The sequence below is a fragment of the Lissotriton vulgaris genome, chromosome 11 (genome assembly GCF_964263255.1).
Source record: "Lissotriton vulgaris chromosome 11, aLisVul1.2, whole genome shotgun sequence".
In the NCBI taxonomy this organism is placed as follows: domain Eukaryota; kingdom Metazoa; phylum Chordata; class Amphibia; order Caudata; family Salamandridae; genus Lissotriton; species Lissotriton vulgaris.
Genome location: NC_141699.1, coordinates 746270343 through 746290310, shown reverse-complemented (window position 1 = coordinate 746290310; position 19968 = coordinate 746270343). Strand labels below are relative to the sequence as shown.

Genomic DNA, 19968 nt, shown 5'->3' with positions numbered 1-19968 from the left:
CTCTGTGAAGCAGATGGTGGTCCGGCATTGACGACATCGCCTTGCCATTTCCAGTGCCGGACCCACAGAGACTGGCGCTGCTTCATTGAAGGGGCCCTGCACTCGGCTGCTGCCTCCGCTCCCCTGCGTGTACTTGGGCTGATTTTTCCCCTTCAGCACAACTTCGTTAATACACCACAGGTGGCCGTGCACTGGCGACAGGCTGCTGGCCTTGCTCCCCCGTCTTCTTCTGGCACATGATGCGCCGTGCCCCAACATGCTGGATTGCAAGGAAGCCCCAGGTGCACTGTCAGGGGCCCAGCAGACCGTCGGCTGACACTTCGCGGTATCACGCACCTGGAGAGGTTTGGAGCCGGTGCGCACACGATCGGTCCCTGGGAAGCGGTGTGGGACCGTCGAGCCGGGCGGCGCCGTGCCACAGTGCTCGTCATACAGCCCAGTCCGTGGTTGCCAGTGCCAGTGGCGTGGGGTGAGCTGAGCATGACATCCACCCGGGGCAGAAAGGACAAATCCGCTACAAGAGAAAAATCGCTTAAGGATCTTTTTGCCCGGGCGCAGAACGAGGGGCCAACGGACTCCGGACGGCCGGACGCGAAGGCGCAGATGGCCACCTTTACGGAAGCACCAGTGACACAGGCCTTTTTGGAATCCCTGTTCGCCGCCTGATGGAACGACCTCCAGACAGTGAAACAGGATCTCACGGCGGAGATCAAGGACATCCGCAAAGATGGCGAGAGAGTTGCATCCCTGGAAGACTGGAGCGATGCCCGGGACACCGAACTGGTCGCCATGCAACAGGAGGTACTCCGAATACACGAGCAGCAGGTGGGCGTTCAATCTCACTTGGAGGACCTTGAGAACAGCTCCCACCGCCACAACATTAGAATCCGAGGAGTGAGCACCAATGAAGAAGCTGGTGACATCTTTAAATATGTGCGAGAGCTCTTCAACCCTATCCTGGGCAACCCACTGGTCACTGATCTTAAGTTGGACCGAGCGCACAGAGTGGCTCCTCCCAGGGAAGCAACGGTGCCTCCAGTGGACATTTTGGTTTGTGTCCAGGACTTCAACACCAAGGAACAAATTTTGCGCAACGCTTGATCGCTTCAATCGATCACCTTCCGCAACCACGAATCCATCAGTGGGCTGCTAGTAACAATATTCTATCAAATGCCCAATATGGGTTCAGAAGGGGAATGGGGACTGAGGACCAGTGCCTTAACTTACACCTGATCCTAGGAAAGTACACAGTGGCATCCAGCGGATCAATCCACTTAGGGTTCATGGATTTGTCCACAACCTTCGACCTCGTCAACAGGTCCAGGCTGTGGGTAATTCTCTTGGGCCTGGAATTGGACCATTCCCTGGTACATTTTCTGGCTGAAGCGCACCGGGACCTAGAAGCCTCTATTAGGATGACACAGGGGGGAGCTTGTACCGCCGGTTTTAAGTCCACCAGAGGGGTGCGACAGGGTTGCATTCTCGCCCCAGTGTTATTTACGCTATACATAAACCACCTTGAATCCACACTGGGTACGGCGACACTAGACGTCCCGCGTTTTGGACGGCTGTCCACCCCAGTCCTCCTCTACGCGGATGACGCCGTGCTTGTGGCACGTACACCCCTTGGCTTACAGAGACTGTTGACGGCCTTTGATGCCTTCATGACCTCCCTTGACCTAAAAATAAATACTGATAAATCACACGTTATGTCAGTGGGCGGGAGAAAGAATAAAAACTTGAAGTCCTTTTTTTGTGCCAACACACTAACTACCAGTGTCAAAACTTTTACATATCTAGGGGTGGTATATGACGAAAATGGCACCTGGGTACCTCAAATATCGGTAAAAGTCAATGCCATGAAAAGGTCAGCGGCTGCTACCGCCAGCTTTTCAAAACGACTGGGCGGCAAACCTACAGAAGCAATGCTAGCAATTTATAGAGCCAAATCAATTGCTATAGCAAGGTATGGGGCTTCTATATGGGGCTACACCAATAACGCTGCAGCAATTCAGGTTGAGGAAAATAAGATCCTCCGCATGCTCTTGGGTCTACCACAATCCACGGCTACCTTCTCTGTCCATACGGAACTAGGCCAGGGGTACATAAGTGACATTATAAAACAGTCTCCAATCTTGATGTGGCTTAGAACCTGGCTGAACCCCAACTTAACCCTGAATCACACCATCTTAAGGGATTGCCTACGGTTGGACAACATGAAAAATATCCCGTGGTTAGCATATATTAAAAATACCCTTAGCTCCTTGGGCCGCCCTGATTTATTTTGTAAACCTGAATGTATTGTTAGAGCTGACCTGGAATGGTTTAAAACTACTTTTACCAAATACAGAGAATTAGAGCGGGAGAGCGGTGAGCTCGAGAAACCAACAGTGAGGGAGCACTATATTTCTAAGACAACCTTAGCTATCGAACCATATTTAACGGTTGTGTCAATCCCGTTACACCGCTGGTTACTAACTAAACTAAGATTTAACCAGATTCATCTTTTGTTAAATGATTCTAAGGTGTGGGCTAAGCCCGAGGATTTGCCCGTCTGTAATTGTGATAGTTATTCCTTGCAGGACACTTTACATTTTATGTTTTTTTGTAGTTTCTATGCCCTGCCCAGGAAAAAATATATTATCCCGCTGCTTAAAAACAAAGGGTTTGTCCAAGCCAAACCAGCTCTCCTTTACCTAAAACAGCTAGACTCCCCACTAATAATGTTTAGTGTTGCTAACTTTTTGGTGTCTGCTTTTCGCCTTAAAAAACGCAACAGGAATATACAAAATACCATTGGCGATATTTTATAAAATCACTGATAATCTACCCTTATTTTTTAAAATTTGTAAATATTTTAACTGTTCAATTTTAACAATGTGATCAATTTCATGTAACTGTATTCCCCTGACTATGTATCTGTGTTTATGTGCTTTTTATGAATTATCATTATTCGAAATAAAGTTGTATTGAACTTGAACCTTCCGCAACCAGTCGCCCATCCTCTACCAAGGTCTTGCTGCTATCACGCTCCAGAAACGTAAGACCATCCGGCCCATCACAGAGGCCCTGTGCCAATGCAATATCTCCTAGTCCTGGGGGCACCCGTTCCACCTCGTATTCCGGCATGATGGCAAGTTGTACCAACTCTGTTCCCTGTCCGAAGCAAGCAAACTGTTGGGGATCACCATCCCGGAGGACACAGACTAAGGGGAGCGCTCGGACCAGGGGTCCAGCGATGGTTGACCAAAATGGAGGCAGCATCAACGACGACAACGCATCCATCGACCAGATTCACTGGTGGTCAAGAAAGAGCAACAGGCCACACTTGAGGCTCTGCCAGAAGCCTTAGCCAAGACGTCAACCACGTGACTGAGCATGGCTATTATGGTGTATCCTTCCTTTGATGCTTGGGGGGTTTGGGGGAAGGGGTCGGGGCTACCATTGGCCACACAACAACCCTACAGACTTTCCCTCTGTTCATCCTTGGATGACGGACTAATGGTCGAACTAAAGACTCTTTTTTGCACTTGTGCCCTGTTTTTTCTGTTCCACTTTTTGTGGCTCTTTGTTCCATCCTTCTCTTTACTCACTCTCCTCTTATTTCTTTCTTCTCTAGGGGACCCTGGGTCTATAGGGTGCTACTGCTTCCTCGTTCCTGCGCTGGCATTGAGGGTCGTCCCTTGTAGGCGTTGCCCGGGTTTCTGCTCCTCCAGTGCTCATGACTGGCGACACCCCTATCTCTAGGATCTAGATGCCACCATCCTCAGTTAAGATTCTCACTCTTAATGTGAGAGGGCTGAATAAGCCCATTAAACGCAGGGCACTTCTTTCCTATCTGGAGAGTACAGGGGCGGATATTTGCCTCCTTCGGGAGACACACTTGCTCCCTAAAGATTGCCACCGGCTTAGGTCCCGTGCCTACCTGACACAACTCTTTTCCTCCAAACCCTCTAAGACCGCAGGTGCTATTTTGGACTCAAGGGCTTTACAGGGGAAGGTGGTGCAGAAAGGGGTTGAGATAAAGGGCAGACTTCTCACCTACAAATTTACCATAGGGGGACACACTCTGATTGTGGGGTCTATCTACGCACCTAATGAGGGTCAGGAACTATTCTTACACGAGGCCCTCACTGAAGCGACGGCAACTCAGGAGCGTCACATACTGATAGGGGGAGATCTTAACTTAGTGTTCGACAATGACTTAGACAGATCGGCATAGCGCACAAGCCACGCTGGCGCCCTCTCGCCTACAGGGCTCACTAGACTACACAACCGAGCTCTTACAGACCTCTGGAGACAGCATCACCCTATTTCACGAGAATTCTCACTTTATTCTAACGCACACAAAACATATGCCAGACTAGACTACTTTCTGGGTTCGAAGGCTCTCCGCGATGTCACGCTCTCGGCTGACATATTGGTGGTGGCCCTGTCCAATCACGCCCCAGTGGCGATTACACTAGCCCTTCCACAGATTTGGGGACCGACCAGACATTGGCGCTTCCGTGACACTATTGCATCGCCTGAACACAGTTGCCCATATACAGCGTGCATTGGATGACTATTTATTACACAATGATAGTCCTGACAAAGCTCTCTCTACCCGATGGGAGGCCCTTAAGGCAGTTATTAGGGTAGAAATCATCGCCATCTCTTCCGCAGACAACGTGGACCGCAAGAAGAAAAGGGAGGAACTGACACAGAAGGTGCGAGAGCTGGAGCAGATTCATTAGCGCACCGGGGCCTCACGCATATGGCGACAGTCAACCGCAGCTTGGGCACAGCTGGCTGCCATTGACCGTGACAAGGCAAAATATGCTGTGATGCGCCTGCGACATTCCTTCTATGTTGGTGGGTTTAAGTGTGGGTGACTGCTTGCGCATAAGCTTCGGGAGGTTCGACAGCGTGAGGGAATTGAAGAGATTAGGGACCATGCAGGAGTGTTCTGCTCGGACGATGCGGCTATTGCTGAGATCTTCCACAATTTTTTTGCCCAACTTTGATGAACAGCCCATGGAGAGATCGGATATAGACGCTTATCTAACCTAGGCCCGTCTTCCTGCCTTGACACCTAAACAGCGGCTCATATATATATAGAGAGAGAGAAGACCGGAGGAAGTCATAGCAGCTATTGCTCGTTTGAAGTTGGCTAATCGCCTGGCCCCGACAGCTACACCCCGGCTTTTTATAAGCAGTTTTGCTCAACGCTTACCCCCGGCTCACCCGGCTCTTCAATCCCGTTGCGACACCCGGAGCGATCCCCTCCTCCATGCTGGAGGCAACGATAGCCGCCATCCCTAAGCTGGGGAAGGACAAAACGAATTGTGGGTCATATCGGCCTATCTCGTTCTTGAACATTGATCTGAAGCTCTATACTGGAATATTGGTCACCCGGCTTGTCCCCTATATGCCGGGGCTTGTGGACCCCGATCAGGCTGGATTCATTCCACAGAGGCAGACTAGTGACTACACTAATCGTGTTACACACCTTATCAAAAAGGCCTCCCGCATCCCTGGATATAACATGCTCCTAACCATAGATGCAGAGAAGGCCTTTGATCGGGTCCACTGGCCCTATCTCGAGCAGGCAATGGTCCGCCTTGGCATGGGGACAAGATGCGTATGCACATTTTTACCGGCTACTGTTTTCCCACAGCTTCAGTGCGGGCCAATCGTCACACGTCCACCCCATTCCCTATTAATAGAGGCAGGAGGCAGAGGTGCCCCTTGTCGCCCTTGCTCTTTGCCCTCTACGTGGAACCCATGGCACGGAGAGTCAGGGACAACCCTCTGATCACTGGCATTCTCTTCGGAAGGGACACGCACACTATAAGTCTATATGCGGATGAAGTATTGGTCACCCTAGCGAACCCTGGGATTGCTTTGGAGACCTATTTGGAGGAATTGGATACCTTCGCGAGGGCCTCCGGGTTTAAGGTTAACCTGACGAAATCTACAGCGCTGAATCTCTCCTTGTCGCCTCAAGTGCGGGCGGATCTTCAGGCTGCGCACCCCCTGCAGTGGTCTGATGATGATGTCCCTTATTTAGGTATAAAATTGGCCCCGACCTTGCAGGCCTTGAGGACAGCTAATTACTCCCAACTCCACACACACATCCGCACTGATCTGTGGAGAAGGAAACACTGTCCGATCTTGTGGCTGGGGCGTACCACAGCTATTAAGATGACGACCCTCCCCAAAATGTTGTACCTTTTTCCGACGCTCCCCTTGTAGCCCCCTACAGGCTGAATGCATAGGGTGCAATCTGAACTCTCTTTTTATTTGGCAAGGGTGCAAGCAGAGAACGAAACGGTTAGTCAGCTTCTTCCCACCTCACGAAGGGGGCCTTGGGATTCCGGATCTCATGCTCTATTATAACGCTGCGCAGCTCCGACACTTGGTCGAATGGAGCCGAGCTGAATCCAAGGATTTTTCAGGATTGAGCAGTCGCTGGTACGTCTCATGGAAATTCCCTTTCTCCGGAAATCCCAACGTCCACCCAACTTATACGCTTCACAGGTGACACGTGCAACCCTTAAAGTTTGGGATCGGACCAATACGCGCCATGACCTAACGACCTTCCCTTCCCTGCTCACAACACTTTTTGATAATCCTGACTTTAGTCCCGGGATGGGCCCACAGTCCTTTCTGTTGTGGAGAGAGGCCGGATGCCGAGCCTTAAGCCTCTTATTTGATAAAGGTGACATTTTATCCCCTTCTCGCTACTCAGGGCCGATTACGGCCTCCCAGAATCCGAACAACTGCACTACTTACAGGTCCGACATTGAGCTATGCATTCTGGTAACCGAACGCAGACGACTAGGCTTCTCACCCCCTATGATCGGTGGCTCATCACACAGTCTTCGGACAAGAAGCTGATCTCGGATCTGTATAAGATGCTCTGTCCCGATATACCCTCACTTATGTGGGACGCGCGCAATGGGTAAGGGATCTTGGACATAGTCTTAGTCCCAAGGAGTAGGAGGGTGCATGCTACAGGGCACGCCACACAGCAACGCATGTAGGCCTTACAGAAACATTCACCAAGCTTGTTTATTACTGGTACAATCCCCCAGAGATGACGCTACACAGAGCCTTGTTGGAGAGGGTGTGGGAAGAGGGGCACACTGGTTCACCTTTTATGGGAATGTGAACATCTCCGGACGCAAATACTGGACGATGTTGACAAGCACCTTGACACAGAACTCCCTAGGCTTCCTGCATATGTCCTGTTGGGGGTACCAAATCCGCACACCTACCCTTTGAAATCTAGACGAGGGGGCAGATAGCCATAGCCATTCAGAACATATTAATTCATTGGAGATCCCCTCAAATTCCTGCACATACAGGGTGGCATCAGGGCCGGACTGAGACCAGCAACCAGCCCTGGCTGGTTGCTTCTCCACCAGCCCTGGAAACAGGAGGGGAGGGGGTTGTTACTCGCAAAGCACTGCTACCGCTTTTCTTACAGAGTGCCGATTTTGCAGCGCTGCTACAAAACCGGCACTCTGTAAGAAAAGCGGCCCCCTGCAGCCACAAAACCGGCCCCCACCCCTCCAGCCCACTGGGGAAATGCCCGGTGCCCGTAACTGCCAGTCCGGCCCTGGGTGGCATCAGCGATTGTGGCATGTGCTGGGCATGGAAAAGATTTCTCTTACCCTGGCCGGGAAAAGCTCCTCCTTCAGCGATCTTTGGCAGCCGTTCCTCTCTCTGCTTGCACAAGATTTCCGGGGGCTGTCTTGCCCTAGATACTTGCGCCTCTTATGCCTAACTGCACCGGACCCCTCCACATAGGCTGGCCTAGTTTTATGAACGACACTCCGCTCTGTGCAACGCTGTATAGAAGAAATGGACGGGGGGTTCTCTCTGTTTTCTTCCTTTTTCTTTTATCAGTTATTTGTTGTTTCTAGTAATATCAATGCATTTATTAGTATCTACGGTGGGCGCTGTGTGGCCCGTTGTAATGCACGTTTGTTTCCTGCATTGTTGAATAAAAAAAATTAAACCATAAATAGGCAATGCACACCGGGTCCCTTTCATTTCTGTTCAATATGGGTGATGTGAGAATCTACTACAGACATTTTTTTTTAGATTAAAACAGACCTCACCTGTGAAAAATGGGAGGGTGATTTTTTGCAGTAATATAAATAAGCTGCTGCTGTTGTGCACTCAGGTCAGCATTGCCGCTGCTTCCTTTGATGCCTTTTTGTGCTTGTGCTTTAGGCTTGGTTCATAGAAGCAGAAAGCTGTCTTCCTGGCTCAAGACTTCCACACGGGGTGCGCTTGGAACCAGGGTTCTAGCAGCGACGAGACCCCTGTATAAGGCGGCCCCAGACTGGCCTGCACAAGGAATATAGGCTTAACAAGCAAAGTAAAAAAAGAGTCCGAGACTAAATACATTCAAATTGTTTGAGCAGCAGCCGAAAAGGGTATCTTTGAGGCACCTCACCCCCCCCCTCCCCGACCAACTACTGCCCCATTTAATGAATCACAAGAGGAGGGGATCCACCTACCTCCAGGGCTTTAAGTGAGCTGGGTCCTGCCGGTGCTCAGAATCAGCAGTTCTAAAAAGCAGGTGCTGAGACGGGTCCCTATCGGGCTCTCCATTTTTGCCCTCCCCCTCAGAGTGGGAAAAAAAGTCTTAATAGCAGTATCACCCTTCGCTGCTTTGATATAACTTAAGAGATTCTTTATAGTTTGTTCAGTCTCACCATGTCAGAACTGAAGCATTTTTTATATTCTATAGAACAAAGCCATAGTTGTTGCTTATTTATCTTATGCACATAATTTAGCCTAACTCTGCTAAATGTGCTGATGTAGATTTTTTTAATCCTCCTTAAGAATTTTCCACTAAGTATTTAAAATGGCATGAGTGAAAGGAGGCTCAGCCCTTCAAACCTCTATTACCGTCAATCCCTATCCTCATGACAATTGTGAAGTTTCTCAGCTCTCTTACCACTCTTCTTCACTAGACAAGTAAATAAAGAAGCATGTGCACCAATTAGGTAATACAAGGACATATTCATTTTTGGTTGTTACAGGGAGATTAAGTGACAGTACACAGTGTACTGCACTGCAAGAACTACCCGGCCACAAACTCGGCAAACACTCCAGCCCCTGCGAGTAGACTGTGAACTTGCCATCAATCTTTGCTTGACTTTGAAGATGCAGTGGCTGGAGTGTTTGCCGAGTTTGTGGACGGATTGTTCTTGCAGCCACATGTTGTTGCATATTTATATAGCGCAAACTCGGCCCAGAGGTATTTGAGCGCTTTACCTTTTCGCACCAATTACATAAGATTACATGACAGTACATAGTGCACTGCACTGCAAGAGCAACCCGGCCATAAACATGCAAACACTCCAGCGCCTGCGAGTAAGAGTAGACGCTGAAGCAGTCATTCATCTGTCCCCAAATAGTACATAGGTCGGGAAAATACACTTACCTTTGCCTTGAAATGGCCACTGGTGGCTTGGTGAGCAAAATAACGATGGATTAAATCCAGATCTGTGACTGGGGGTGAATGTTTTGCCATTGCGCAACATTCCGTCCATCATCTTGTGTGTTTTACTGTGTGTTTTACTGTTCACCCTATGTGGGAAGGGTATGCCCAGACGTGGGTCCCGTGCTCACTAAGCCACTGGAGTCAAGCTATCCTGGCTGAAGACGGCTGATAGCCAGAAACCGGTCCTTGGATGCTTGATTCCGGTCCAGGGAAGACATGGCTTGGCAGTTCGGGCTGGACTGTTCCCATGAGGCACAGGGTCAAGACTGATTTGCATATGGCTATGTCTGAACTGGGGTGGCTTGGTGAGCAAAATAACGATGGATTAAACCCAGGTCTGTGACTGGGGGTGAATGTTTTGCCATTGCGCAACATTCCGTCCATCATCTTGTGTGTTTTATTGAAATGGCGACGGGCTGGGGCAGAGCTCACTCGAGTGGCAACGTCCCGGCGATGGCTAGAGAAAGGCTGGGGCAGCAACAAAAATGGCGACTGAGAGGCTCTTTCTGCAATCGGGGTTGACACTGTGAAGGTAAAAGAATAGGAGGAAGTACGGGGTGACCCCCAAAAATAAATGGCTGAAGGTGGGCCGTATAACTGACACATCCACACAGTGACGCCTGGATCCAAAAATTGGCTCAGGGGCACTGCAGCAGGTCAAAAAAGACTCTAATTGGAAGAAATCTCCAGCAAATCACAAACTGTAACGCCCTGCAGCTGAGGGGCGTGGCAATTCAACTCGGCTGTAGCATGGCAGCGCGCAAAGTTTGCTGGTATTTTACAGCTTCTAAATATAAATACAGACAAAGGAAAAATAGTTTTCCATCTGTATTTATATGTAGATAGCTGTTTAAACGGAAAACCAGAAGCCCTAATTGTAACATACTTTGGGGCTGGTTTTTCAGTTCTGTTTATCCATGTGTATGTGTATATACAAAGGAAACATAAGTGTGTTGCATATGTGATTGCACTTGCTGAGTTATGATTCTGCTATTAAAAAAAAGATTGTGAGATGTCATTGCATCTCTCCTCTGTAAGTTTGAATTCGGATTTATATATGTATGCGTGGAATGCAGTGGTATAGAGCTGGACATAATTGTTCAGTTCCGTTGGCAGCTTCATTTCTGCTAATTGTTATCTTCGGTTTCAACGGGCACTATACATTGTGAACCTTCGGATGGGCATTTTGGCTAAAATATATTTGTTTCAAGGATAGACTATGATGTTTATCTACCTTGATACTTGATTTGCTATTCCAGACTTTGCAATGAATGGATTATTCATTTTGGTTTTAATGAGAAGGGGGTACTGGAAGCCCTTCTTTTCTGGAGTTTTTAGGTTAGGTTCCTTCAGAGATGTATTTACTGTTAAGAATGTGGGACAGGCACTAGGGTTGTACGGCTGCCAGGGCTGGAAAATAAGGATCCTCTGTTATGGGGAAACCAGTCACTGTTGAGACGCCAACCGGACTGAAAAGACGCAGGAGGAAGGGGGCCAGTAAAACTCTCCAGGGAAGCCAGGTATCCATTATTGACCTGTATGGGTGCTACCATATTTCCTGCCCATCATCTAGCTCCCTGAAGGTGACCCACATCTGAGCTTCACCGAAACGTGCATCGGCGCAAACTACAACCTGGATTTAAAACCAGGACCTATACATAAAGAGAAAATGTTGAATCTATAAAAGCATTAATGTTTCACAAACAAGTATGCCTATGGTAATACAGATATTTATTGTTCTGCTCTGTTGGGCAATTTAACCATTCGTTAATTACTGGACACATTGATGTACATCTCAAACTATGAATTGGTTGGCTATTATGTTTTTAATATGTCTGGGTATGGATTAAGTCCTTTTCAGAATGCATGGACCATGTCTCTGAGTCCTGTAGTGTCTGCAACAAAGTTTTGTTTAATTTGTGGCCAGTCAATCAGGACTGGCCTAGCCCCTTTTAAATTGCTAAGAGCATGTGTGATTTGTAGATTTATATAGCGCAGCTTATCACCAGTGAGGGTATCCAGGCACTGTCCACGGGCACGGGGAGGTTACGTGATTTGCTCAGAATCACAGGATGTTGAGCAGAGTCTCGAACCTGGATCCCCAACTCCTGAGTCGGCCACTCTGACTGCTGTGCTACATTATGGACACTAGCATTCCCTAAATTACCATCTTCTTAACCCCTTCTTGGTTGTACGGATTTACGCGAAATAATGAAAAGCGTGCTTTCGAATAAAGCCTGGCTAATTCAGTTTTGACTTTGCTTCTCAAAGTTTCCTCTGGAAATTAACACGGCAATGAGTGTTTTGGTACTGTCCTAAGAAGAGTCCCTTGAGAGACTTAGCACATATGGCCCACATTAAAAGTAACCTCAGAGTAATGATTTCACATGAAAACAGAGTTTCTGCCTAAATTGGCTTCTAAAGCACTAATATCACATGCAGTATTACCACTGGTGTTTCAGAGGACAAATTATCCAGGTCATACCTGGATGAAGTTGTCCCCAGAAAATAGCCTGTAAATCAGGAATGACGCACAGAAATTGATGAGAAAACACACATTTCCAATGTTTATCATTCCATAACAGCTTCATATAGTATGACTTGTAATCCTATGGTAATTCCATGTCCTGGGATTACCGCTACTGTGGTGCAGAAATTACCACACCTCAATCGCCACAGTATATGTAATAGAGGCCCTGTTGTGCCTTATATGTGTGCTCACTCTGGTACGGGAAAAAATTGTTTTGTTCCTTGGCATGAGTCATTCCGTTTTGAACAGAATTTGGTCTTCAGAATTCTAGTTTTTTATTGCCTGAAAAATCCTAGAAATTTGGAAAATAGCTTTGATCCTCTGTGCTTCAAAAAAGAACAAAGCTGTGGATCATTGGTGGCGATATTTCCTTCATCGTTAATTTAGCCCTGTGTTTGCTAATTGAGAGCAGCTGCTGGATAAATGCAGGAAAGCCTCTGGGCATCCCTTGTTCGACACATTTGCTTGAAGCAGCATTTGTTTTGCAAAGAGCACTGCTACATAAGGATATTTTAGGTTACTTATAGCATGCGATATTTCTCTGAGAAATCCTGAAACAGTTAACCTGGATAGATCAGATTTGTACCCTGAGGTTTGTGTTAGTCTAGGCAAGACAAATGAAGGCTGTGCCACATATTAAGTTTATTGTTTTTCCCAAGTTTTGTTAGTACCGATGGTGAATACCTGTAGAATTGCTCCGCCACGGAATCCAGTTTCGACGCTTCAAGAGTGGACTACTTCTAGGTGTCACTTCATTCCTGAGTTTAAGTGTGAAGTAACATTTGTTAAGCTAGTGAGTCTTATCTTGTGACTGTCTTCAGCCCCTGGCGGCAAGAACTCCGTTCAGATCCCTCGCTACAAAGTTCTATGATAGCTGGCATGTGCAAATTAAGTGTAAATGTAGACTGTATTCTGGGAAAACCACCAATGTGTAGCTGCCTTACTTGCACCCTGAGACTGCCTTCATCAAGTCACTCATTTTTAGGTCTCGCGACCTATCGATGTGCGCAAGCGCATCGAGCGGAGCGAGAATTCAAGTGGCGAAAACATCCTGAAACCAAAGGGCTTTCAGCCCCGCGGTTTTCATGCAGTTCCCGTGTACATGCACGCGCATCGCATGCAAGCCCAGCCCAGTCCTCCCCTAGCAGCACTCCTCCCACACCAGCAACTCCCCCCTCCCACACCAGCACCTCCCCTCTCTCACATTCATGCCATCAGGCTTCTCCTCCCCTAGCAGCACTCCTCCCACACCAGCAACTCCCCCCTCCCACACCAGCACCTCCCCTCTCTCGCATTCAGGCCCACCCACCAGGCTCTCCCGCCCCATCAGGCTTCCCTCCCAATCCGCCTGCCTCCCCTCGCGCATTCACGCCCCCCCCCCACCAGGCTCTCCCGCCCCCATCCGGCTTCCCTCGTAATATGCCTGCCTCCCCTTGCTCGCATTCCCGCCCCAGGCTCTCCCGAAACTTTACTTTTTTCTTCGGTGAACAGCACCGATTACCACTCATTTTCACTACTTAAAATGAAAATCTGTACCCCGATCCTGTACACTGCGCCTGAGAAATAATTCCAGTTTCAAGCCAAGTCCATTAGTCATAGATCACTGTACGTCAAGGCCTCTAATATGCTTACAAAGAGCACAATACTGGTGTACAGGAGTGAAAGCGCCATTCGTAGGCTCTCCTGCCCCATCCGGCTTCCCTCCGGCCATTTGCCACACTCCTTGCCTCTGTCTTGCCTCCCCCTCCATTCTCCTCCCCTCGCTCGCATTCCCGCCCCCCACCAGGCTCTCCTGCCCCCATCCGGCTTCCCTCCGGCCACAGCCCTGGCACTCAGGTACGCCCTAAGAAATGCATGAATCTATTTGCATTACTGTTTTTCCGGACAAATGTCTATATTCCAGCGAAAACATACCAAGTCTAAATCATAATGTACATCATAATTGTTTTTCTGCTGATCCATTAAAATAACTTATAATAGAAAGATACTCGCATTCATTTGTGCAATGCTTTTCATGATCAGCTGTGAAAGTCTTCTGCGATGCTATCTCACTGTGATACCATTAAATATTTTAGTCAGGACTCCAGTGCAAGCCAGACCCGTTGGCCTGGGCATCATCATTATTATTATTTAAGAGTGTTTTTTTTTTAATCATCCAGCTTTTATACCTCACTGGAGATAAAGATGCTAAATCCGACAGTGAAGAATACTCTTCTACCTTGTTGTGATCTGCCTCAGTTGTGCACTGCATATTTCTTAAGTGACTGGTGTGACTGGTGTGTCTGTTGATGCACATCTGTGGGCTGTCTGCTTGGAGTGTTCATGCTTACAGTACTGCGGAAAATAAAGCTCGATTTTAAGAACAGTTGGTTAAAGCGTCTAAACCCGTTCCCAATATCCACTAAGCTGCAAAAACTAATTTTCTTTTACATAATTGTCTCGTTTGCTATTCTGGCGCAGATAGCCGTTTGCCGTTGACAGTTACGTTCCCAAGTGGATTTAAGAAGTAATTCGTGGCCCCAGGCTTACATTTGTTTTCCCCACACAACATTTCTGCAGGCACACCATTTTTTTCCCCTCCTTGTTTTGTTTGAGGTCACCACAGGAGCCCACGGAGCTTCAAAGTGAGCGCTCTCACCTTCCGGATTGGTGTTGAGCCCTCCCCCACCCTCCGAGCACGAATGCAACGTTTCCCTCAACTTACCCTTCCCCGTGCATAGAGTGCGCAGCCATCCATGTCCTTACCTAGAAGAGGGGAAACTTTTAAGCCCTTTCTGTGACATCATTGACCAGCTTGCAACACGCACTCATTAAGCTGGACAGGACGCTTTGCAATCAAACTTTTTTAGATGAATATTTATTTTATTGATAAAGTACCCTGAGCAAAGTTGTATTTGCTATCTATCACTATTACTGCATTTGCAGCTTTTATCTCTCCTCCTCTGCGAGCTTTCCAATCGTTCCTGCCCCCCCCCCTCCCCCATTTAATTTGTTTCCTGTCTCTTCATTGCATGCCCGTCCCCCAAACCCTGTGCCTTGCTACGGTTTTCAGACTGCCGATTCTGCTGTGAAACCACTGTTTTGCCCTGCCTGTGTTTATGCTGCATGAGTTGTTTCTAACCCTGCAACAACCTTAATTGCTGGGTGTTATATACAAGGGTATGGTCGGTGCTTAGGGGCTACATGTCTGTGGCCAGCTCACCATGATTAAAAAAATAAATATTCATTAAAAGGGAAATCACCCACGCAAGCCCACTATCACCCACGCAACACCACACTCACCCACGCAACGCCACTCACCCAAGCAACCCCACTCACCCAAGCAACCCCACTCACCCAAGCAACCCCACTCACCCACGCAACCCCACTCACCCACGCAACGCCACTCACCCACGCAACGCCACTCACCCACGCAACGCCACTCACCCACGCAACGCCACTCACCCACGCAACGCCACTCACCCACGCAACGCCACTCACCCACGCAACGCCACTCACCCACGCAACGCCACTCACCCACGCAACGCCACTCACCCACGCAACGCCACTCACGTTGCCAATAGGTCTCGCAGTAGGAAAGTTGGAACCATTACAATTGCAAATAACAATGCCTTTTATTTTTTTTTTCATTTTAAAAACATAAAGGGCTTTGTCATTTACAAAACCAATAGCTCCAACTTTCCTACTGCGAGACCTATTGGCAACGCCAGTGCTTGTTGCAAAGAGTTAGCTCCTGAGACGGAGTGCTAATGTAAATGAATCCACCAAAAAGAAAACATCCACTATGTATTTCAGCTAAAATGTTTATGCTGGTAACCATAGTTTGTTTAAGAGAATATTGTACTGTACCCTTTTTTAATCTCCCCTATATGCTGTCTTACTTTTTTATATTATTTTGACCCGTTTTGTTAAGTTTGTAGATTTTTGTTTTTTGTTTTGTACAAGCTGAGTAGTCCACAAAGTTTGTAATTTTACTCTTCGGCTATACTAATGGATACATCCTTGTATTATTTTAATTAATCTAAGTTCACAATGTTTTGTTATACTGTATATGGTTCCATTGTTTTTTATTTTTTAATAATCCTGTATTCTTTCCCTAAGGAAACTTATTGTTTGGTTTCAAACGCAATATAAGTGACATGATAAGTTTAAGCCTTACTTAACCATTAGATTCTTTTCCCATGTATAGTTCTAGTTTAGCCTAACTAATTCATAGATCAGTTGGTTGAAATCTTTGGAGGTTTCTTTAAAACTAAATCAGTTTATGCCGTTATCTTCGCAGGATTTGTTGATGACATAATCCAACCGTCTACAACTCGAATACGTATTTGCCGTGACCTGGAGGTGCTTGCAAGTAAACAGCAATCAAATCCTTGGAAGAAGCATGCCAACATCCCTTTGTAGAAACGATGAAAGTGAAATTAACAGAAATACTGAGCACTACGAAAGCGGAGTGACATCTCTGCAGTGACTGCCACAACCGTGTTGTCCCAGTTGTATTTTCTAGAAGAAAAGTTATAAAATGGGACAATTAACGCGAATGCATATTTGAAATAGACAGAATTGGTAACGAACATGACTGGCTCAAAAATATTATATTAGCACTTCAAAAAAAATGCTCCTTCTGCAAATGCATATTTACGTGGACTGTTCCTGTGCTTGCTTTCTGTGTAGCACATTGAAGTTATTTTTCTCCTGGGATCAAAGATCTATTGATCAGTTATGATTAATTAAAATAGAGATTTTGCAGCGAAGTTTCATACAAAAAGTATTGAATTTAATAGTTTTTATTTAAGATTGAACTCTCTTCCGGTAGGGTTGGAGTTTTTTTGAATCACTTTAAAATAAAAGTTTCTTAAATTTAACAGAGACTTGCTCAAACCATTCTTTAGCCTGGACGAGAAAGACCTTCTCTGATATGAAACCTTCCTCAAAATGTAACTTTTACAGTGTTGAATTTCAGATTGCTCTAACCTACAGCAAAACTTCAGTGGTGGGAATGTGACCTGCAGCCGTACGAGTATGGCTTCTAGCTAATGATCTCCTAGCCGCGACCTCAGTAACCAGCTGCCTGCCGCAGCTCTAATTCACATCAGATTTGGTACAGTGAGGCTGAAATGATTCGATCCCTGGAGCACCCTGAGTGAGCACTCCGGATCACTGAGGTACCGCAAAGTTCCTTGAATTGGCTCCATGGTGATGCAGAGTAGCGGCCACCACTTCTCTGCACAAGGTGGGATGAAAATGAGGCTGGCACTAGAGTAATGCGCCCAGCCGAAGAACAGGGTGCAGTCTTCGCAGCGTCAGACAAGCAGCTTGAAACCTACTTTTGCCTGCTCCCTGGGTGCTTGTCAGGCAATCGGAACTCACGGGACTGATATTTTGCAGTTACCACCTGGCATGAAGTCCGAGCTCTTAGAGCCACACAGAGCGAATTTGGCCCCAGGATCCCAATTCTAATCTATGGGGAATTATATGTAGGTAGACCGCCTTAATGACCCCTCGCCCCCTTGGCTGGACATGACGCAGGGCACTCTGTGAGCCCCTCTCTATGGGACTAGAAGGGTTGCCACACGCCTTTCCCAGTGAGGGCAGTGAATAGTTAAGAAACCATTTCCGTGCCCTTCGCCTGGCCCTCTGGGCAATTTCCTCTATTCTGTCCGCCCAAGTCCAAGCAGTTAAAACAACACTCGGAGATTGCTGGGGGCATATTGCTTGTAAGAACCCAATTTCATTCCACCCAGCAAGTCAGTAGTGTTATGAAAAAGGGCAGTGTGGACCTCCAATAAAGTAAGAGGACTTCCAGTCTGGTTTAGTGGACCTCCACGATAAAATAGCCAGCTACGCAAATGCAAGCATTAAAGGCTGACTTTGCCTCCGGCCTTTCGGTGGTACAAAAGAGATCCTGTTGCCAGCTGGGAGTGGCGGCCAATGAGGAGGACATTGTGATAAAGAGCGGAGTGCTCGCGAAACTGAAAGAAATTAGTAGCAAGGCAGACGTCTCGTAGCGGAAAATGAGGAGACTGATGGCATGGTTCAGTATTCTCTTACAGAGATCCCGATGGCCCTTGCACATAGAGTTGGGGTGCCAAGGCCTGCCCCAACTCCAGACTGAGGGATACCATTGCTAAATTGGGCTCCTTGCAGCAGAAGGACAGGAGAGTCTAAAATCGTTGACCAACTTGTTTTCCAAGAACACATCAAGAGATACCATGACCTCTCAAGTCATACTGAATAAGAGATGTACCGTAGCCCCAGTAACGGCTGAACTGTAACGGCAACAGATTCAATACTTCCCATTTGCTCTGTGGTTTCAATTGAACTCTTGGCTAATTTAATATGCAGTCTGGAGAAGGCCCAGGAGACTTTAGGGCCCTCGCGAGAGAATGCAGAGTCACCGATGGCGGGAAAGGAATGACCAGTTAGACCTAAGGAAAGGTGGGAGAAACCTGCAACATAACTCCTAGCAGCCCACAAGTAATCTGACACCCATGGGATGAGAGATCCTTCCTGCAGACACATGATGACCATGACTGTTTAGCTACTCTTTGCCATTTCTGTCTGTTTACGCATCACCTGTAAGGAGGTCTAGATGTTATATATTTCAGTAGGTTGTACTCAAGTTGTTATTGAAAGGACGTGAGACTTTCGATTGGATCTACCAAAAGGGAGGCGCCCACGTATTTGGGCTGCTAATTACTCTGTTAGTAATTTGACTCGTTGAACTTCTCTGGGGCATGGGAGGGGTAGGGGAGCTTTGTAGGCTGCAGTGCGATTCATCACGCAGGAGGCATTTTTGCTCTCCTATTTGGGTGAGCATTGGGTTGAAGCTCGACAAGGATTTGAGAGGAAGGGAGGCGGGGACTTTGGGAAGGAGTTGAGAGGAAGTTTTATATGTTTGACCTTTCACAGGGGATTTCATTGTGTTCAGTTGTCTTTAGCTGGCAAGCCGGTAGATGCTCAGCATGAACTGCACTCCCATGCAATCACACTTCCCAGCAAGATGGCAACATTGATAACTTGGAATGTAAATGGTCTGACCTCCTAAGTAAACGACACAGGGTATGGTGAGTAGTACTTGAAGCTTGTCCGGACGTAGTTTGCCCATTTGAGAATCAAAGACACACCATTGATGTGGCATAGACTCTACCCCACACAGTTCTTTGTCTCTACAAATACTATGAAAGGGTGGGGGGGGGGTTATGATTTCTCTGCACAAAGACTTCTCAGATGAAGTAGCACGTATGATAAAGGATTGGGACAAGAGGAGGGATATCTGTAGGGGAACCACCAGGGACTGCCCTATCATTTCTTAAATGTCTACGCCACAAATACAAATCAAGACTCGTCACTGATCTGTTGCATAATCTGGGGTACTGGGACCCTGTTACTTTGTCCTGGGTAGGAGACGTTATCTTGGTTCTTTATACAGTTAGTTGTAAAAATCAAAGTTTTTTGGGGGGAAAACAAAACTTCAGTGGCAGTCATGGATCCAAATAATGCATTTATTTTATCCGCTGAAACCGCATTAAGAGCTCATTACTGTCATTGTCCATGTGAATAGGCCCACATCCCATCAAAGCTACATTAACAGGCTCTTTAGAGGATGGTTTCTCGTGGCTACTTGGATAAGTGGAAAATAAAAACCTATCCAAAGTGCTTATTCATTTCTAAACAAAAGTTTCTCAGGGAAGATGATGCCCCTCCACTGAAAAACGTGTCTACTGATATTGAATATCGCCCCATTTTGCTAACATATGCCTGTATTTAAGGGAATCTCATCCTGACTTTAAATCCACATGAGGTCTATCTTAGCAGTTGGTCTGGAAAACCATGAAGGGCGACAAGGTGAGTCACTCAAAAGAAGCACAATTTCCTCTATATTTCCACTTTAAAAAATGAATACAGACAGGAAATAGATTGTTGTATG

The 19968-nt window shown here is 47.1% G+C and overlaps 1 protein-coding gene across 1 annotated transcript in view; it reads left to right on the top strand.

The window, feature by feature from the left end:
- PCCB (propionyl-CoA carboxylase subunit beta) overlaps positions 1 to 16903 on the top strand; it is a 468181-nt gene extending 451278 nt beyond the window's left edge. The window contains exon 15 of the mRNA XM_086943865.1: positions 16321 to 16903. Coding sequence (XP_086799991.1) covers positions 16321 to 16442 — 122 coding nt within the window. The 3' untranslated portion in view covers positions 16443 to 16903. The remainder of the gene's footprint in view (positions 1 to 16320) is intronic.
- Positions 16904 to 19968: the final 3065 nt, after the last annotated feature.